General features: G+C 41.1%; 1 protein-coding gene across 4 annotated transcripts in view; it reads left to right on the top strand.

Moving 5' to 3' along the window:
• The window catches only part of LOC104859379 (sperm acrosome-associated protein 7), a 26,394-nt gene extending 6,145 nt beyond the window's left edge, over window positions 1–20,249 (top strand). Inside the window, exons 2-6 of one of the 4 annotated variants that reach the window (XM_010619959.1) lie at window positions 973–1,083; window positions 1,834–1,932; window positions 2,333–2,406; window positions 19,162–19,239; window positions 20,098–20,249. In XM_010619959.1, coding sequence (XP_010618261.1) covers window positions 973–1,083; window positions 1,834–1,932; window positions 2,333–2,406; window positions 19,162–19,239; window positions 20,098–20,127 — 392 coding nt within the window. In that variant the 3' untranslated portion in view covers window positions 20,128–20,249. Of the gene's footprint in view, window positions 1–972; window positions 1,084–1,833; window positions 1,933–2,332; window positions 2,407–6,825; window positions 7,066–7,811; window positions 8,008–19,161; window positions 19,240–20,097 lie in introns of those variants that run through there. The other 3 variants (XM_010619960.1, XM_010619957.1, XM_010619958.1) reach the window with 3 other exon arrangements.
• Window positions 20,250–22,591: the final 2,342 nt, after the last annotated feature.

A 22,591-nucleotide genomic window follows, 5' to 3' on the forward strand; every position in this document is an offset into this window, starting at 1 on the left:
CCTCTATCCCTAAGGCCACCGAGGCCACAGACCAGAGGGCCCTGGGCCTGTGGACGCCCGCCGTCTGGGCCTCCTTCCTGAGCAGGCAGGATCTCCCTAAAGCTCTGCGCCCCTGAGAGCGGAGACCTGGGTGCCATCCCTGGTGAAGGGAAAGCTTCGGTGTCAGGAGGAGGACGTGGCTCTCCAAACAAACCTGCTGGTGGCTGAGTGTGGCAGTTCCTATCCCTAAGGCCACCGAGGCCACAGACCAGAGGGCCCTGGGCCTGTGGACGCCCGCCGTCTGGGCCTCCTTCCTGAGCAGGCAGGATCTCCCTAAAGCTCTGCGCCCCTGAGAGCGGAGACCTGGGTGGTCCATCCCTGGTCCTCCTGTCCCCCACTGAGAACCACGGCGTGAAATGGCTTCTCACCCACCCGTTCCCCTCTCCGTGTCACACATCTGAGCTTTCAGATGCATTCACTGTGCAGATTATTCTGTTAAAAGGTGACCTTGGGCTCAGAAAAATCCTGCGGAGCTCAGCACACATCAACAACTCAAGAGCCAGTGAGGGCCAGTCCTGGAGCAGTGGGGTCATTACTGGACCTGGGAAGCCTCCTGAGCGATGCCAGACAGCATCTGGGTGGTCAGAGCAGGCAGCCCCTGGTCAGGGCTGAGTGGAAGTGCCCCTTGCTGTGTGCACAGAGCTCCTCTAGGCTGTCAGGTAGAAATCTGGGCGCTGGCGCCATTCCAGCCTGGTGGCCTCCCGTGAATGACCGTCACCATCCAGAGGGGTCACCGTGATGCTCTAACACAAGGACGTGCGTCCTTCCTCCCACTCACCCCCAAACCTCTGAGCTTGTCCCAGGGGGCTTCTCTGTGGCCACTCTCAGTACTCTAGAACAGGATGGCATCCCCCGATACCACATCCACTTACAGAGAGGCACAGGCAGATGAGTGGCTTCTGTTAACCTGCAGGGTTTTCATTCCCCTCACAGGCCCAACTACTGGAGGGTCAATCAGCTTGAAAACTCAAGACCTGCGTGCAGTGGTCGGTAAGAACCCCTGGTGCCAAACATCTGGGCCATGGGGAGGCTGTGCCGCGACGGGTACGTCCCAAATAACCCGAGGGACGGGTGGACGCGGAGCGGGTTTGGTGGGAGGCCCTGTTCCTGTTCCTGTTTGGATCTGCACTGTTCCCGAAGCCCTCCGTGTGAAGGAGACTGGGTCCCGGGTGCTGTGCACGACAGTGGATCCTCACGGAGGACTCCGGCAGACTGTGCTGTCGGGAGGTGGGGCCCGGCGGGAGGGGGTCCCCAGGCTGAGGACCTGCAGGGCTGTGGCGTCTGCCCCTCCTCTCTGCTTCCATCTGCCTGGGGTGAGCAGCCTTTCCTACCACCCTCTGCCTGCTGTTTCTGCCCTGAGCCGGGCCGAGCAGGACAGAAACCCTGAGCCAAAGTAGAGCTCTGCTCCTGGAAGCTGGGGGTGTCAGGTGCTGGGCCTCAGCACCCGGGACAGCGGAGATGGGCAGAATCAGTCCCCTGGCTTTAGTGTCACAGTTCGGACGGGCGTGGGCTTTGAGAGCCTCAGAACTGAGCTCCTGGCAGCCGGCTGCACAGTGAGGCGGGGACGCGGCATCCATGACCGGTGACGCCCATCCATGGGCCACACCGGCCTGCCCATCTGTCTGCTGAGCCCCGACCTCCTCCTCTCAGCCCAGCCACCCAGGGCACCAGGGAGGCTGCAGGGATACAGGCTGGGTTCCCAGGGGGCAGACGCTGAGACCCTGGTGGGCCTGGCACCTGGGACATCAGCCCTCACAGTGCGTGGCTCTCACGTGTCCTCCTGTTTCTCCCAAGATGAGATTCTAGTCCAAGAGATTTTGGAAAGAAACAAATCAAAACTTCCTGACACATACAGAACAGCATCAACACTATCGAGGGTCCACACAGAAAAAAGCAAGTATATGGTTTTTCTCCCTGTAATCTCGTGTATCCCCTCAAAGACACCGGGATGGATGAGATTTATCAAGCTGATGGTTCTGAGAATTATCGGGAATTGTTAGGAGTCTCTAATTCTCTCTGGCAGTAAGGACAAAATTTGCAAAAATGGTAAACACGTCCCAGAAATTCCCTGCCCAAATTGAGAATGTCATGGGAGATAGACAGATGCAGATGGAAACCCTTCCCAGGAGGAGGGTACAACTTGGTGGGAGATCTCGGCTGCCCACTGACTTCCCAGACATATTTCCAGATAAAATGAGAATGAAATAGCCTCTCAGTTCATGTCTACATAATGCCGCAGTGTCTGTGTGTGCATAACCGGACAGTTTCCCGTGTTTTCCATATTCTTCACTAGAGAAGAGAATACTGGTGAGATTCCGTACCTCACTATCCCTGAGAACAGCCAGGAGCCACAGGCCTCTCCTCAAGGTGAGCAGAGAAGCGGGCTTCTCGGTCCCCACCTGCCAGGCGATGGGGCCACTGTGCTGCGCTTCCCCAAGGCCGGCGACACAGGATGGTGGCGTCCTGCCAGGCCTCTCCGCTCCAAAGTCCTCTGGTTGAGTGTTAAAATCTCCTACATCAGGGCTGTCTGACACCACCTCTGTACAGGTATCCGTGCCAGCTCCACCTTTTCTGAGGTTTTTGGTCTTTTAACCTCAATTTCTAAGAGCTCTATTTTTAAGAATACTAAACCTTTGAAATGCATGTTGCAAGTATATTTTTTTATTTTATCATTTGACTTTTGATGATGTTCATGATTTTTCCTACAAAAACATCAATTTTTGTGTTGTCAAAATCGCTAGTCTTCATTGCTTTGAATGCGTGACCCATGGCTGGGAAATCTTTCCCTCACAGAGGCCCAAGAGACGCTGTGCTCCCCATGCTCATTAGGTGACTTCTTCTCCTCACAGAGCTTTATCTTCAGGTGCAGCATGCGGTGCTTCCAATTTTATCTTCCTATGGGTAGCAGCCCAGGCAGACCCGCCAGGCCCTCATGGTTCTCGAGGTGAATTTCCGTCTTGCGATGTCTCTCCCCAGCCACACGTCCCTGCTCCTCTCTGTACCTGCATTCTGACCTCTGCTGCTGCCTCCTCTGCTTCCCATTAACTTTTCCTTTTCAGTGTTATTCCTGCTTTTTGGGTGGGGGGTAACATATTTAATTTCCCTTGTTTCAAGCTTGGCATTTTTACTTTATTTTCACAAAAGTTTGCTGAGGTGTTCAGTTCTTTCCAAGAACCGGTGACGTCTTCCTTCTCATTCAGGCTACTTGTGTATCTGTCAGGGATACTGGGATTTTTCCTTGTAAGCCTGTTGCATTTTTCATGTTAAATTTATTCATCTTCGTTGCTGTTATACATGAGTTTTCTCCTGCCATTGCTTCCTTTGGCTGATTCTCCTTGTATAAATGAATGCTGCTGATTTCTGGAGGCGAATTTCATCCTGCTACCTTATGGGATTCTGGCATTTTTTGTTAGCTTTGCCCCTGTCCAAGATTTCCCTGATGTGCATACAGTCACCTGTGAGGTGGAACAGCTTTCTCCTTTCCCAATGACTGTGTCTCCTTGATTCCCTTACCTAGCTGTACTGGCCAGCATACCTAAGACAAAGTTGAGCAGTGGTAGTTAAGGGGTGTCCTTGCCTAGTTTGTGATCTTAGTGTTTATCCAGTAAGTAAGACTCTGACTTTAGGGCAGGGCACACATATTTCAGTATGTGAAGAAAGTACCAGCGTTTTTTTGTTTGTTTGTTTGTTTTTGCATTTTGTCAGTCTTTTGCATCGTCTTTGGAAATAATGTTTTCTTTTTATACATATTTACATGGTGAGTGACATTAATGGATTTCCAAAGATTGAACCAACCCTGCCTTCCTGGTAAAAATTCCACTGGATTATGAGGTGGGATTTTTTTTTCTGACCCTGGGGTTTAAACTCAAACCCTTCACACTGCCTTCTACCCCCAGCCCTTTTTACATTTCTTTTTATTTTTGAGACAGGGTCTCAATGAGTCACTCAATTGTTCAGGCTAGACTTGAACTTGCATTCTTCGTGCTTCCAGGGAGCTAGAATTACATATGTGTGCCACCAAGCCCTGCTATGTTGAATACTTTCCTAAGATGGTATTGGATCTTGCTTAATAATTTTTATTTTAGCATTCTGGCATCTAATTACATTAATCTGAACAGTATTTTAAAATTATTTATCAGGCTGAAGTGCCAATGCTGTACTTACTTTATGAAAAATAATATTTTCTTTCCTTCTTTGATTCTCTGGGGAAACTGACAGAGTCCTAGAAGCATTTTAACTTGTCAGGTTTACTAGAAGCACCCTGTGAAACCATCTCAGCCCAGTGCTTGCTCCTGCAGCAGTCCCTTCAAACTTCATTTTAGAGAACTTGATCTGCATGGGGTTTTTGGGTTTCTTTTTAATCAAACAGGGTCAATTTTAGCCACCTCTATTTCCCTGGAAATTTATCCACTTCTAAGTTCTCTGAGCTATCTGCATGATCTCCTTCAGATTGTCTCATGAACTTTAGAATTTCATCTGTTTCCATAGTTATCTTCCTTTTTTCTTTTCCTATTTTATAAATGCTTTTACTTTTTCTTATCAATTAAATTAGTGGTTTGTCTTGTTTATTAATTTTTCCCCAAAATCCAGCATTTTGATATATTCACTCTGCTGTCTTTTCTATATCCTTTTAGTTTCTGACTTTGTCATATTTTCTTCCTTTTGCTACTTTATTGTTTACTTTGTTGCTCTTTACTGGTTTTTAGACCTGGTTAATTCTTTTACTTTTTAAAAATTTTACCAGTGAGTGTTTAATGGTGTTCTTAATATATTCTATAAAATTTTTGTTTGATATTTTAATTAGTCATTATTTCCCAGAAATAATAACATTTTAGTTTGTATTTCCCATTTAACAAGAAGTTTTTGAACAAAAATATGTTCCAAGTTCCAGGTAGTAGGGCCTCTCCTTTTTGTTAGTAACTTCTAGTTTTACTGTACTCAAATCACATGTCATTTATAATAGTTCTACTTTATGAGATTTGCTCTTGGTGTCCAAACACCTAAGTCAGTTTTTATGAATGTCCCATGAGTACTTATAAAGAAAATGTGTTCTCTAACATTGAGACAGCTAGGGAATGCAGAGTATGTTTACTTTCTACCCCACTGATCATGCTGCTTGCTTTCTTCTTCTCTCCTTATTTACTTTTTATCCATTAAATCTTTTATTGAGAACAATGTATAAATTTTTCATATTAAAATTTTTTTTAAATGTCACTGCATTTTCTGAAGTTTCTGCTTCATAAGCATTATTTCTGCTACTTGGTGCATAGATTTTTCTGAGTGTTAATCTTTGTGTGGATTTTAGCTCTCAGAATTAAAAAGACCTTTCTGTGTCATATTCAGTGCTTTAGGAATGGAGTTGTCTCTCTCCACTGTCAGGACCACTCCTCTGGTTTCTTCTTGTTTCTTGTGCATCTCATGGATCTTTTACCTATTTCTCTATCATCTTTTCAGCTCATCATCTAAAATTTTATTTTAATTCATTTTCTTTCTTTTCAACTTTCTCATTGTGGTTAAATATACATAAGATAATTTACCAGCATAACTATTTTAATGGTGCAGTTTCACAGTATCCAGCATAGTCACAGTGTTACACAGCCATCACCATTGCCCACATCCATGATTCCTTCTGTCCTGTCACACTACACCCTATACCTATTCTGCACTCCTTTCCTAACCTACCCTCCCATCTGCCTCTGGCAACCACCATGCACATCTCATTAGAAGCTTGGCCCCTCTGGACACCTCACTGAAAACAGTACTTGGTTTATTTCACTGACTAGAAGGTCCTTAAGGTTCAGTATATTATGGTACTCAGTGAATACCCACATGGACGGCAGATGCTTGGTGTCTGAGGCCCTTCCTGGAGGTGGAGAAGGTGGCTGGCTATGTTGTTTGTCTTGTTGTTTGCTTTGCCTTTGAAATCTAGGAGTTGGGCTGGGATACATGTTGGAGTTAATTTTCCCAGATTATTGATAAACCATCTCAAAATGAAATCCTGTTCTCTTACCATAAAGTTCTTGTAGATTATAATATTAAATATCAGTTTTATTCTTCACTTTTTCCTGCTGTTTTATTAATCACACCAAATGCACAAAGATTATTCCTTCTTTGCCTTTATGAAGTGTGATAAAAAGTGTTTACATTTTTAAAAATTACAGTAAGAGACATATTTAATGAATCCTCCTCAAAGTCTTCACCCTTGCTTTGAACACTCTTATCCCATCATCCCTGCCACTTCCTGCAGCAGCCCTGGAGCCCTCTCTCCTCAGTGTCTTTAGTTGCACTGCTGTGGCTGGCTCAATGTCCTGAATTGATTCAAAACATTTACGTTTCATGGTCGTGTTGACTTTGGGAAGAGCCAGGAGTCACACGGTGCCAGATCCTGTGAATAAGGTGGACGAGGACACAGTGTCGTGTTTTTATGAGCTGCCTTTCTGTTGAGTGGCACTGGGCAGCAGCGGTCATTATATTTTTCATCACACTTGGTATAGACCCTCAGGAAAGAGGACTCCAGATCTGCTGCAGAAAGTGGCCAGAGCAGTGGGTTAAGCTTGTTCAAAGAAGGATGAATGGCAATGTGTCATTTACTATCAAATACTTTTTAAAATTTAAATGTCTACTGTATTAATCAGTCACCCTTGTCTTGGATGTGACCCTAATCTACTATGTGACAGTCAGACTTGGTTCTTGACTGGATTGAGAAACACCTAAGAAATCAGTTCTGCCTGTGCGGGTGAGTGTTTCCAAGAAGACTGATCCTGAGGGCTCTCATTTCATCCGCAGATTAATACACAGGTGAAACAGAATCTGACAGCATTGTTGGGAAGTGACAGAAACAGGAGGTGGGGCCTGGCTGGAAGGGGCCAATCACAGGATGTGACCTTGGGATTGACATCCTGGGTCTTCTGTGCTTGTCTGCTTCTGACTGTCATGTGTCAGCTCTTCTCTGCCAGGACACCTCTGCCTCAACATGGGCCTTACCCTGGGCAATAGAGCCAGCTGACCATGGATGGGACCTCTGAAATTGTGGGCCACAGTAGAGCTGTCCTTTTAGTTTATTTGTATCCACGTTGCCATTTTGTCACAGCAATAAACTGCTGACTAATACAAACTGCATCCTTGTTGACATATTTTGCATCTTTCTTTGTTTCATTACCATTTTTTGGTTGGTTTCCTGCCTTTATTCCTTACCTTTTATTAAATTTTCATTATAGTTCATTCTTTTGGAGCTGTGTTGATGTGACTCAATCGACACTGAGTTTTTTATTTTGAGATAATTTTATCATTTCTATCCATTTTCCCTGAGTTAACTCAACTGTCTGTAATTTCTTTCTGTGTTTTGTTGATTTCTATTGTTGGAGTACACATTTCTGATTCAAAAAGTACTTTTTTTTTTATCCCTAAATGCCTCTCTGAGTATGAGTGTTTCATTCTGGGATGTTCACTGACAGTTTTCTTTTGCTTCATGATTTTTTGCTTGAGTTTGGGGTTTTGTTTGTTTTGTGCCATGGATTTTTGTTGACTTTTTATGTTGTTGTTGTTTTTTCTGTGAAGGTTTGAGTCTCAGTTTCTGACATTTGTGTGATGATTCCACCTCAATTCATTTATTTTTTTCTTCTTTGTTTTTGAGGCAGTGGGATATATTTCAAATTTGCTAGATAAATGATGCACAGAGCAAAATACAGATCCCTTATGGAATATTTTGCTTGTCTTGGTACAAGGAAAATAAGTGTATCATCTGGTGTTTTTGTTTCTCTCTTGTCTCACAGGACCCAAAGGCTTTCCCTTCTGCTCCTGTTCTCCTTCATTCATTTTCAGCAGGGGACTCCTCCCAACACCTGGTTTCCTTTTGACCCCAGAGCTACATGTGCCAGCATGGTGTTGATGCTAAGACCACTGTGGATAGGCTCATGACATCACATGTGTGCTGAGTTCCTTCTCTCCTGTCTCTTCCAAGACATGGTTCCTGCGCTGGGGATTTAGCTCAGTGGTTCTGCTGCTTGCCTTGCAAGTGCAAGGCCTCAAGTTCAATGCCCCAATCCAAAAAAAAAAAAAAAAAAAAAAAAGACATGGATCCTCAGGGGTCTCATCCTTGTGGATTCCTCCTATTGATGACAGCCCTTAGTCAGACTTAGGCTTTCTAGCCCCTGGCCATCCATACCTGCCATTTCCACCACAAGCATCATGCCAGAGGTGTGTAAGATGGGATAAAAACTGCCCATTGTGATTTTGTCATTTTTAGTTCTTTACTTTCAGTTATTTTGAAATCTGAGCTTGTTTTTTGTCTTTAGGTTGTACTGTAGGGGTGATTTTATGTTATTTTATTTTTCTTTCCTTTTTATGTTATTGTTTAAGGAAATAGTAGGAGATACAGACCAAGGCAGGTGCCATAGTCTTTCACTGAATGGAAATCAAAGGATTTAAAAGATGTAATTTATTATCTTGTTTTCTAATGTTTAAAACTGTAGATAGTCTGACAACCTATAGAAATCTAGAAAAAAATCTAATTGACATTTTCTATGGAGAGCTAACCCAACAATAAAGTAAGGTGCACCTTCAGGGTTAGGAAGCCAGGAGGGAATTAAAACCCAGAAGAGTAAGCTATGGGTCTAACCGAAGAACAGCCCTGGGTTTAATTTGTGGAGGATGTGGCCTGGGGAAGACAAGAACTGCAGATGAAATTCCTAAATAATGCAGAGACTGCCACAGGACTGACTTGCCTAAGGGAATGTACGTGCAGACTGGGAACCTCCCACGATCAGAGAGAAACAGCATGAAAATTTGTCACATCAGCCAGTGACCTGCAGAATTCTGTCATTTCCATTTGTTCTCTGGGACATTCTGGAACCCAGTTCTCTGAGATGAGCATGACAATGAGTCCTGGATTGCAAGGCTCTTAGTAGAAGCAAATGCCAAGCCACAGTGAAGAAGAAAGACCTAAACAGAGCTCCACAGTTTTCACAGAGGCTAGCTTTGCAAACACAAGCAGACTGTGCAAAACAAAGCTATGGGAAGCAATACATCATGTGTCTAATCAACAAGCAAAATAAATAGCATTAGTAGACATAGCTTCCGATAATTGGATAATCTAATAGAGCAGTTAAGCATGTATGGGAATATGGAATTATGAGTCAAGTGGAAATACTAGAAATGAAATAAACATATAATATCTCAGGTTGGGAATTTCTCCAGCAAGCTCATCAACACAAAACATTGCACAGCTGAGAATATATTAGATATCTTAAAGATGGATCCATAAATCAAAACTGAAACATAACCAAAAGGTGGAAAAACACCAGATCATCAGTCACGTTACAGTACCCAACAATCACATAAATGTGTGGAATCATAAACAGATAAAAGAAGGGACAGAGAACAGGGAAAATAACTGTATGAAGAACAGTGGTGAAATAGTTTCAAAAGTGATGGTAGGTACAGTGGTACCTCAGATCATGAACTTAATTTGTTTTATGATTTGGAGGAAGATGACTGTGTTTGTGTTTGTCATCCAATGTACAGTTTGTGAATGGAACCAAGTTTTTGTTGAATAGTTTTGTTTGAGAACCAAATAGAGGGCTTTACTCCTTCTGAGTCCACATCCTGAAGGGTAAAGTTACTATATTGATCAGTTTATTCATTATGAACATATTTTGGGCTAGTCTTCAATTTCATTTTATTTCACATGGTTGAAGGTGATAGATTAATAACTACCACAAATTGTCATTTTTCTAAGCTGTGTTTGATTCTGTTGTTTTTGCTGATTGTATCACTTGCGCTAGTTGTGATTGATCTAATCTGTCATCTTTCCTGGTATAATGAAAATGAGATTGCCCCAGAGTAATTAGAGACTCAAATCCTAAAGACCAGCTATATCTGGAAGACACCTCTGGGAAGCAATAATTGTTTAAAGTTTTTAAATATAAGCAACAAAGGTAGTTATAATAAGTTATATCTCAGTATCAACCCAGGAACTAAACCAAGGACTATACTAACAACAATAATATAAATTAAAAGACATTTAAATAAGACACAGTCTTCCAGCTTACCAAAGGTAATTCTTACCAAAGGTAAATTCTGGGGGAAATGAGATGGAAAAGTCTGATAACCACCTGGATAATCTGAACTGATAGCACCTGTTAAAAAACAAAACAAAACAAAAAAAAAACAGGTGAATGAGGCTCTAGAAATATTCAAAACAGAAATAATTTCCCAGATTAAAGACATGATTAGAGACACTAGAAAAGAAACAGATTAAAAAAAAAATAGATGAGTTCAGGACCATAATAGAAGCCATGAATACTCAGCATAGGAAGGAAATGGAATCTATGAAACAGATTCAAACAGATATTGAGATTAAAAACTCTATTGAAAGTATACATAGCAGACTAACCCAATCTGAAGACAGAATAGCAGATACAGAAGATAGGATGTCAGTCAGTGACCATGAAAAGAGAGATCTCTTAAAAATAGTAAGGGACCATGAGAAATCAACCCAACAGTTCCTAGATGATGCGAAGAAGAATAATATAAGATTACTGAGTCCACAAAAAAGCAGGAGAAAACACAAATGACATTTTTTTTAAACCACAGAATTAATGAAAACTTCCCAAACAGAGCAAAAACACTTGACATACAGATAAGTGAGGCATATAGGACTCCAACTAGTTAAAATAAAATAAAATCTACACCTAGACATATAATAATCAAGATCCTGGAAACCAACAGAAGTACAAAATACTGCAAGCAGTTAGAGGAAAGAAACAAATTACATGCAAAGGAAAGCCCATCAGAATCACAACAGACTTTTCAACACAAACCCTTAAGTCAAGGAGACCCTGGAGTGAGGTTTTTCAACTTAAAAAAAGAACAACCTCCAACCTTAGGCTGATGTATCCTGCAAAATTATCTTTCAAAATTGATGAAGAAATAAGATATTTTCATGGTAAAGAACATCTGATAAACTTCATGAATACCAAACAAGCACTCCAAACAATTTTTTAAAATATCCTAGAAAAAGACAACGAAGGTCACAACTCCATGAGGCCCAACAGAGCAAATCCAAAAGGCCAGAATTTAAAGGGAGGAGGAAAAAACAAAACAAAACAAAACAAAAACCAACAACAGGAAAATAACATGACAATGACAAGTCATCACATATCAGTTATAACCATCAATGTTAATGGCCTCAATTCACCAATCAAAAGAAATAGATTGGCAGAATGGATTAAGAAGCTTAGTCCAACAATATGCTATATACAAGAAATATACCCACTTGAAAAAGAAACTCATAGATGGAAAATAAAGGATGGAAAACAGTTCTCCATGTGACAGAAACCCAGAAAAAAGCAGGGGTACCTATCTCATTTGCAGACAAAGCAAATTTCAAACCAAAGCTAATTAAGAGAGACGAAGGCCACTACATCCTTGTAAAGGGAATAATTCAACCACTGGGTGTGGTGGCACATGCCTGTAATCCCAGCCCTCGGAGTCTGAAGCAGGAGGATCACTGTGAGTTTGAGACTAGCCTGGGCTACATAGTGAGTTCCAGGTCAGTCTTGACTACATAGTGAGACCCTGTCTCAAAAAACAAAACAAAACAAAACAAACAACCCCCCCCAAAATACCCAAACATAATAATAATCATCATCATCATCCAACAAGAGATAACAATCATAAATATATATGCACCAAATATTAATGCCCCCAACTATACAAAATAAATATTAATACAATTGTGCAGGACTGCAATACCCCATTGTCACAAATAGACAGATCATCTAGACTAAAAATCAACAATGAAATACTAGAACTGAACCAAGCTTTTGAAGAAATGGGCTTGACAGATGTACAGTTTTCCACCCCAGAAAATCAGAATATACATTCTTTTTGGCTGCACGTGGGTCATTTTCCAAAATAGACAACATGCTAGTTCATAGAACATGTTTAAGTAAATGCAAAAGAATTGAAGTTATCCCATGTATATTTCAGACCATAGTGCAATTGAACTGGATATCAGTAATATAAGAAACTATAAGAACTTCACCATCACATGGAAATTGAATAACACTCTCCTGAACAACCAATGGATCACAGCAAAAATCAAAGAAGAAATTAGTTGTTACAATTTAACGACAATTCCAGTACAACATACAGGAATCTATGGGATACAGTGAAAGCAGTTTTACATAGGAAATTCATAGCAGTGAATGCCCACACTAGGAAAACAGAGTGAGCTCAGATAATCAACTAACGATGAATCTTAAGTTCCTAGAAAAACAAGAGCAATAGAAACCCAAAACTCATACAAGGGAGGAAATTATAAAGAACAGAGCAGAAATCAATACAACAGAAACTAAGAGAAAGATTTTAAAAAATCAGTGAATAGAAGAGTTGGGGTTTTTTTAAAGAATAAAATCGATAAGCCCTTAGCCAACCTTATCCAAAAAAAAAGAAAGAAAAGGCTCAAATTCATGCAATTAGGAACGAAAATGGTGAAGTCACAACAGATCCAGCAGAGGATGTTCAATACCTATTTCAAGAACCTGTGCTCTAATAAAATGGACAATACAGAAGAAATGGACAGATTTCTAGATACATATAATTACCAAAATTGAATGAAGAAGATATAAAATTTCTAAACACCCCAATTAGAATCACTGAAATTGAAAATGTAATTAAAAATTACCAACAAAGCAAAGCCCAGGTCCTGATGGCATCACTGCTGAATTCTATAAGACTATCTAGTTCTAGAAGTTCTAGATAGTTCTAGAAGAACTATCACCACTACTCTTTATACTTTTCAATGAAATTGAAAAGGAAGCAATACTTCCAAACTCATTCTTGGGAGCAAGTGTTACTTTGATTCCAAAACCAGGGAATGACCCAACCAAAAAAGAGAACTACAGGCCAATCTCCCTAATGAACATAGATGCAAAAATCCTCAATAAGTACTGGCAAACAGAATACAGAGGGTCATCAAGAAGATTATACATCCTGACCAAGTCATATTTGTCCCAGGGATGCAAGGTTGGTTCAACATATGTAAATCAATAAATATAATACCCTATATTAAAAGAGTCAAGGACGAAAACCATATGATCATCTCAATAGATGCAGAAAAAGCATTCAACAAAACTGAACACTCATTCATGATAAAAGAACCCCACAGGAAATTGGAATAGATTGTCTTTATCTCAACTGGATAAAGGCTATCTATGAAAAGCCAATAGCCAACATCATACTAAATGGTCAAAAACTCAAAACCTTTGTGCTAAAATCAGGAACAAGACAAGAATGTCCACTATCACTACTCCTGTTCAATATAGTTTTGGAAATATTAGCCATAGCAATTAGATAAGAGAAACAAGTAAAAGCAATAGATAGGAAAAGAAGAAGTGAAACTGTCATTATTTGCTGATATGATAGTCTACATAGAAGATGGAAAAAACTCCACCAAAAGACTTCTAGGCTTAACTGACAGATTCAGTAAAGTAGCTGGTTACAAGGTAAATACTAAAAAAAATCAATAGCCTTCTTGTATACAAATAACAGACTCACTGCAAGTGAAATTAGGGAAACAATCCCTTTCACAATAGCATTCAAATAAATGAAATATCTAGGAATCAGTCTAACAAAGGAAACAAAAGACCTCTACATTGAGAACTACAACACTCTGATAAAAAGGAGTTTGAAGAGGATATAAGAAAATGGAAAGACATCCCTTGTTCCTGGGTAGGAGGAACCAATACAGTGAAAATGCCATACTTCCAAAACTGCTATACAGATTCAATGCAATCCCTATTGAAATCCCAATAGTATATTTCACAGAACTAGAGAAAACAATCCAAAAATTCATTTGGAATCAGAAGAGACGTAGAATAGCAAAAGTAATTCTAGGCAACAGAGACATGGCAGGGGGTATCATAATCCCCAACTTGAAGCTATACTACAAAGCCACCATAATAAAAACAGCATGGTACTGGCAAAGAAACAGACCCAAGGATCAGTGGAACAGATTTGAAGATGCAGAAACAACTCCTGACATACTCAGCTACCTCATCTTTGACAAAGGAGCCAAACACCCTCACTGGAGGAAAGATTGCCTCTTTAATAAATTGTATTGGAAAAGCTACATTTCAACTTATCAAAAATTAAAACTAGACCCATATCTTTCACCACGCACTAAACTAAAATCCTAGTGGATTAAAGATATACATATTAAAACAGAAACACTAAACTTGCTGGAAGATAAGTTAGGTCGAACTCTTGAAGATATTGGCACAGGGAAAGACTTTATGAACAAATCTTCGGTAGCATGGGAGCACAAAGAATCAACAACTGGTATCTCTCATCTTTTTAAAGAGTTTCTGCACTGCCAGAGAAATCACAAGCAGAGCTAAGAGACAACCCACAATGTGGCAAAAAAATTTTTACCAGCAGTTCCTCAGACATATATTCTACTATCTAGAATATATAAAGACTCAAAAAAATCAGGCTCCCCAAATATAAAGACCCAATTCAAAAATGAGCATCTGAAATGAACAGACATTTCTGAGAAAAAGAAGTAAAGACAGCAAATAAACATATGAAAAATGTTCAGCATCACTGGTCATTTGAGAGATGCAGATGAAAACAGCACTGAGATTCCACTTCACCCCAGAAAGAATGGCTGCTATCAAATCAACCAATAACAAAGCTGGTGGGGTTGTGGGAAGATAGGAACCCGTCTTCATTGTTGGTGGGAGTGAAGACTGGTGCAACCACTGTGGAAATCAATATGGAGATACCTCAGACAAGTAGGGTTAGAAGTCCCATTTGACCCAGCTATTCCTCTGCTGGGTATCTCCCCCCCCCAAATTAAAAGAATCATACCACAGAGACATATGTTTACCCAAGTTTATAGTGACACAGTTTGTAATAGCTAAAATTTGGAAACAGCCCAATTGCCCATCAACTGGAGATAAAAAAAGATGTGGGTTTTTTTTTTTAATAAAATGAATTACTACTCAGCCATAAAGAACGAGAAACTAGAGACATTTATAGCTAAGTGGATGCACATTGATGCCATACTCTTAAGTGAAATTGATAAATCACACAAGTAAATACTAAACAGTTTCTCTGGTGTGAAAAACTAAAAGTGTAAATAAGGATCAAAATGTATAATTGATATTGTGTAATAGGAAGAAAAGGTCTAAAAGAGTAGAGGAAGTGGGAGAGGTAGGGGAAAGGGAAAAGAAAAAATATGTGAAATGGAAAAACATGGAAATAATGTCTTTGTAAACAACAGGAAAGGGTAGAGGGGCTGAAGGGAGGGCTGGGAATGGGGAAAAATAAGAACCAAGATAAAGGTACAAGATCACAATGATGAATGTAATTGTATTATATACCTAAAATGTATCAGTAAACTTAATAAAGATAAAAAATAACAAATAAAAGAAAGTGAGACCCAACTACAAAATCCCATGTTAAACATAAAGACACAAATAGCCTAGAACTAAAAAGATGGGAAAATATATCACATAAACATATAAAAAGAAAATTGAATTGGCTATGTTACTGTCACATGAAGTGTACTGCAGAAAAGGCACATTGTTAGGGAAACAAGAAATCATATCCTTGTTAAAAGGGCAGTTTGTCAAGAAGACACCTAACAGCATTTGTGTGTGTGTGTGTGTGTGTGTGTGTGTGTGTTTGTGTGCGTGCATGCATAGCATTCTAGAACACATAGACAATCCCATAGGAATAAAAGGTAACAGGTGAATCTGCAAAAGTGTCTGGATACATCAATATTTCCCTCCAGTACTTGATAAAGGAAGTAGGCAGAAAGAGGACATACAGGACCCAAACAACACAGGAGTCAAGGTCATCCTTGTGACCTCTGCAGGGCACTCTTCACTACCAAGAAGACCACCAGGGTATGTGGAGCATTCACCATCATGTACAGTATTTCAACCACAAAGCCAAAAGCAACAAATTTTGAAATATTGAAATCGTACAAAGTACATCTGGTCCCAATAGAAATGAACTAGAAATGAATAATAGAAAGCAATGCAGAGAAAACCGCCAAGTATTAAATTTACATGATATCCTTCTCAATAACCCAAGTGCAAAAAGTCATAAATGAAATGAAAAACATTTTTTCTTGAATGAAAATAAAAACAATGTGTCAAAATTTATGGAACACAGTTAAAGCAGTGCTTAGATGGAAATCTATAACATTAGATGTTTGTATTAAAATACATATGTTTAAAATTATCCACAATATAAAAAAATGGAAAATATCAAGATACTATTTAAAAACAAATTTGAAGACATCAAAAGAGAACTGTTAGAAATGAGGAAGAAAAGTATACTTATCAATTTAGAATTCCATATCCCAGCTGAAGTATCACCTAGCAGTGATAAGAAAGGCTGAGTTTAATGTTGGTACAAATTCATTTCAGGAAAACTTCAAGGATACAGGACAAAGGGAAAAGAGCCTTGTGAGAAGCAAGGATGAATTAAAAAAAAAAAAAGAGGCATGGAGACAAATCTGAACAAGTATTCCCTGAACAAAGCAACAGTAGCAAAGCTGTCTGCACCTAAGTGCAGTCAAGCAGCACACAGGGCTTGTCTCCCTGATCCCAAGCAGGTGCTTTTGCTGTTGGCTGAAGTCTTGAGGCAGGATGTATATGAGGACACAAAGTTAGGGAGGGAGATGCCCCTTTTATCACCACTGCCTTAATACAATCATCCCTCTGCATATGTGGGCTCTGCAACTGAGAGTTCAACCAACTGGATTGAAAATATTCCAGAAAAAGAATTATGTCTGCACTGAACATATATGGTCATTATTCTTTAGCTAGTACAGCCTGACAAGTATTTACATAGCTTGTACATTATATTAGGATTTAAAGTACATGGAAGGGTGGTGCAGGTTATATGAAAACACTGAAACACAGCCCTTGAGCATCTGTGGATGTGGGTGTGGAGGGTTCTGAGAGTTTCTCTGCTGACGCTGAGGGCCAGTGCCCTGGTGTCTGGCCTTTCTCGCTGTGCCAAGCAAGGCTTTCTCCTTCTTCACTAGGCACAAGACTCCTCTCCTTTTCCTGCCCCGGTGTTTGAACTTTGTGACACAGATAGAATGATAAATGCAGAGCCTGGGGCAACTAGGTAGTCTAGATAATCTACAAGCACAGGCTCTTGTTTAGATAAGAATGGAATGACATAGAAGTCCACAGGGCCAATTTGCAGCAAGTGGCATTGTGACATTGTGCAGAGAACTTTTTACTGTGAATGAAAAGAAACATCACGTGAACCCTCTCTCCTCCCATGGGAAGGACAAGTAGCAGAGCCCACCCATGGTCCAGTGGCTCCCCCTGGGACCTGTGGCCAGTGCCTGTATCATTTCTTCTTGCTATTGCTTATAACCCAAGTCATACTTTAAATGTTCAGAAAAATATAAATGGAAGTATTAATGCAGCTCTAATTTAGCTCAGCTCTTTATAATCAAAGGACAAATACCAGTGGAGCTGGAAGGGTGCTATCCTCCTGAGTTTGAGAAAAGCACTTGAGGCGTGAGTTCCCTTGTAAAGTGACTTCCTGAGGGAATTGTGAGTCCTCTCTTATGTCCCAGCCCCTTGCACAGGGTGGGAACTTCCTGAGAGGCCAAATGAATTAGCAGAATCCCATAGAGGAAGCACAGAACTTCCAGTACATGGGGACACAGGACAGGCAGAGATGCTTCTCTGAGAACATGAAGGAAAAAGAAGACTTAGCTTCACGAACAACATAGAAGAAAGGCCAAGTACCATATCATCCCAGTGCCCCATCCACCTCTCCAATGTCTCAGTGGAACAACTGTGCAGCACCACAGGGGATGGGCTCTGAGCCCCACAGTGCCAGTGGCCTCACCTGCTACAGACACACAATCATGTCAGGAGCAGATCAGGAAAACCTAGCAATAGGAAAAGATGAGAGATAGGAGGCATGAGTTGAAACAAAAGACCAGGAAAACTTTTCTTCATGTTCACTGAATGTGAACAGCAAAGAGACATCAAAGCAGAAAAGCTCAGACAAGGAAATGCAGCTGGATGAAGTCTTGTCTCCTCCCTCAGAAGGCAGAGTAGGGAAGGGTAGCTCCCAAACTACTTTGTCTGAAATTTGGATTGCTATGTTAGCTTTCTTTTGATTGGTATTCACGTCTTATCATACTCCATTGTTTTACTTCCCATCTAGTTGTGTCTTTATATTTAAAGTTTCTTGTAGGCAACACATAGTTGGGTCTTGATTTTTATCTGTCTGGTGATCTATGCTTCTAGAACAGATGGTATATAATTTCATGAAAACTTTTATTACATTGGCTGACTCCAAGGCCAAAATATCATGGTGTAAGAGCATGGTAGAAGCATGGCCAGTTCACAGCAGCCAGAAAGCAGAGCACAGGAAAACAGTGCCAGAGAGGAAGGGGTGAGGGACCAGATAGAGTACCCAAGGTCATCCCTCTGTGACCCACGCAGACACACCAGATGGCTCCCAGGCTGATGTAGTTGACACAATGAAGCTCAGCCCCCACAGAAGAGCAGACAAAAGGTAAGGATGTGCACAACCTTCTGGTGTGCTGAACACCACGCCCACCACAGAAGGACGGCCCGGGACCCCTCAGTCTGCACCTGCTCAGTAGCAGCAGGGACACATACAGCACAGTTATGAAGAGGAGGCTGGGCAGGAAGGGGCAGATATGACCTCTGGAGAAGGGACAAGACCTGGAACCAACCGTCCAGGCCAAGGGAATCAGTTCAGGCACCAAGACTGTCAAACCCACAGAACAAGCCAAGCTCACCATGGCCATGCTCTGCTGCTGCACTCAATGGCCAAACAATTCTCACTGGCTTCGCCAAGCAGCACAGAGAGGACAGGCAGTGTGAGGGTGTCCAGCTCCCACACTTGGTCGGCTCTGGGCTCCTGGACAATAGTGTCTTTGCTGACCTCACCTGATGGATGCCTGGGGTGACACAGCTGCTATCACATGCTCCTCTGTGGCTGTGGTTTTCTCAGGGTTAGCAGTTTTCTAAGTTAAAAGGAAAAGGAATCATGCTTTTACTTTCAAAGCTTGATCATTGTATTTATTTTTCCCCACAGAAAAGAATTTTAAAAATTATAAATATGAAAAACTCTCCATTCTGGGCAAAATCCTTCACAATATTGGAAGAATTCCAGGTAACGTGGAAGAATAGACACCTGACTCCTGGTCTGAGAGTTCATTCTGGGCAGAGGAGGAGACATGCATCCCTCAGCTCAGCAGCTGCCGTATGCACCCCAGGTAGAGCAGGATACTTGGCCCCTGTGGTAATCAGCTTTTCATCACCACAGCAAAATCCCCAAGGGGGTCATCCTAGAGGAGGAAAGGTTTACTGTGGCTCACAGTTTCAGATGTTTCAGTCCATAGCAGGCTGGTTACATTGCTTTCTGTGGTGAGGCAGGAGCATCATGATGGAAGGGCCAGCTCCTCTCCTCAAGGGATGGATGAGTGTGATGCATACACAGAGCCTGGCACACGTAGAGCTCCAGGAATCACCTACCTGACACTGCAGGGAAGGGACAAGCACAGTAGTGATCTCTCCTCACACCAATGCCCATGGGCTCTTTGGGGAACAGCATGCCAGCCAGAGGACGGCAGAGGCTGGATTGCTTCTCCTTTCTTGGGGACATTTGGCATTCATGTGTTTGTTTATATGTAATGATCGAGCTATGAGGGAAAAGTCAGGTGATCAGCAGGGGCTTCAGTGTGGCAATGGGACTTCCTCTAGTGTAAGGCTAATGTCACCAGGGAGCCCCTAAGGCCTGTGACCGACACAGGAGAACTGAGCAGCCACCTGGCGACTGTATGTCTCCAAGGACAAGTGGACAGTGGCCACACTAACAGTGGAGAATGCCAAGTGCCCACCTCCCTCTGCCCACCCCTTAAGACCACTGTGCTTAGGCTAGACTCAGGCCTCTCCTGAAGCTGCAGGGCCAGAGATGCAACCCTTGGGGACAACTAGGGCCCTTCTCATGGAAATCTCTGTCTCCAAACAGAAAATAGCATCCAGTACCAGAGAAGAATGAGCCAAGCAGAGCAGCAGAGGCAGCCAATGTTCCTGGGCAAGGATGCAACACCAGCAAGGACTCACCCTCATCCTTAGGACAACACACACACACACACACACACACACACACACACACACACACACACAGTTAACCTCTCCATAAAGGAAATTTGTTTTATCCATGTGATCCCAAACTGAGTTACTTTATTTAAGTGCTAAGGTAGAGGGTATATAGGTTTGTAGGATTTTGTCTTGTTTTGCTTATAAAACCCTCATGGATTGCCAGCCTTTTCTTCCTCATCTTGATAGATGGGACCCCAGGTGGCAGCAATCTTCAAAACCTGGAAACTGAATGAATTCCAATGTTATCCTCTCCCTCAATGACACACAAACACCGGAAAAGTCAGATGCTTGCTGTCAATGTCACTGGACGTTTAGTTCAGGAACACCAAATCCCTGTATTCTCAGAGGCTTAACACAGAGTTGGAAAGCAAATTTATAAGCAAAATTAGACATGTAGCACTAGCCAGTAGGCAGCAGGTGATGAGGGGCCAAGAGGTGGCACATGTTGAAAACAGGTCTCTTGAGTGGAAGTAGTCTTCTGCTGTCCCTGGCATCAACTGATGGCACTTCCACAGAAGGAAGAGTCCCACAGTGCAAGAGGTGGGTGGCATGAGTGGGTGCTGCTGTTCGGGAAAGGAGCTGATGCTAGAGTGATCCCACTATGTATTATAGACTGGGGAAAATGTTGAAAATAGCTTCTCTGTGTGATTTCAGTTTTGAAATCTATGGAGGCTGGCTGTATGACCAAACATATGGTCACTCTTGGCAAATATCTACCTAGAACTTGGGGAAGGTGGACTCTGCAGTTGTTGGATGCAGCATTCTATACAGTCAATAGGGCGTCTTGGGGTTGAAGCTGTTTATTTACCAATTGCTCTTCTGTCCACCAGTCACCAAGATGGTTGTGATAAAGTCTATGCTATCTTGTGAGGAGTTTGTTTCTTCACTCTGTGTGCTTTGCCTTATTTATATTTCTCTAAGCTAGGTTCATAAAGACAACATGCTAATCTCCTTCCTGGTTTGATTTAAACTATTATTGCTGTTGCTGAGGGATGTAAAGACCTTACTTCAGGCCCCCACTGTCAGTTCATTCATTTATTCATCCACCATTGAGTATCAGAAAAGTCCATAAAATGGAAAAATGAATTTATTCATGCACTGGACATATTTAGAGGGCAGCTGCCCACTCCCCTCTAACACAGAGAAGTACTTCAGTTTATAGAAAGATAGAACAAATGCCAAAGATAAGCACAAGTAGACTTCCCTAGGCCTTGGCCCACCAGAGGCCTATGAAATATTGAGTCCTCCTTGGTCCCCGGGCTGGGGGTGATATTTCCAGTCTCAGAATAAGGAGGCTGGAGAAACAACTTATCCTCTTTAAAATTCTAATGTTTATAGATCCATTTAAACCTCTCCATCACATTGCTATGAATTGTTCCTCTTGCTTTGTGGTATTTCTTTTTCTCCTAAATATACTTTATCTAATATTACCATGAGCACATTAACTTTCTTTTGGCAAGTGTGTACATGGTATATCAATTTCAATTTATTACTTTTCTATAACATCATATTTAATGTATAGCTCTTTTTAAAAGACAGACAACATATATTAGGGCTTTTTCTAAATCCAGTGTTTTTTGTCATTTAATTGAAATATTGAAGCCATCTATATTACATATAACTTAAGGTAGAGCTAGGTTTTTATCTACTACATACTATTTTGTTTATTTGTATCAAGTGTATAAATTTTCTCTTCTTTCACCTTACTTGAATTAAACAAGTACTTTTTTATTCCATTTTTGCTCATTAGACTGTTGACTATATATTCTTTTAATATTATTTTGAAGAGTATGTTGGAAACTACAATATGCACATCCTTGATGTACCATAATCTGAAATTAGCAGTTTTTGCTTTCAATCCACTTAACCATCTTTGCATGATTTTTGTTACAAATTTTAATTCTATGCACAGAATCCACCAAAAAATGTATACATTGGGAAAATAAAAACTTGTATGAATATTTTAATACTAAATTTATTTAGACATCATGAGATTGATACAAATTATCTTTGGCCTCTACAATTACAAGAGGTGCTCAAAAGTGGTGGGCACTCGTCTCCAGACATTTGTTAGTGTTGTGACCTGCTGGAGTGTGCATACATTTTTTTAGGTAAACTCTGTATTTTAAATACCACCAAATATTTTAATTAGTCTTATGCAGTCAATATTCACTTACCTACTGGTCTACACTCCTATTCTTCTCTTTAGGCAGTTTTCAGTACCCAATGACTGGCACACATTCTGGCCAAAGGAAGAATTCTTTTGAGTATTTCAGTGTGAGTCTACCAGGAAAATTTGCAAGGTTTTATCTGTCTGAAAATATATTTGTTTTACATTCATTTTTAAAGGGATAGTCTTA

This window comes from Fukomys damarensis, unplaced genomic scaffold (genome assembly GCF_012274545.1).
Source record: "Fukomys damarensis isolate Sample0158 unplaced genomic scaffold, DMR_v1.0_HiC HiC_scaffold_6, whole genome shotgun sequence".
NCBI lineage: Eukaryota > Metazoa > Chordata > Mammalia > Rodentia > Bathyergidae > Fukomys > Fukomys damarensis.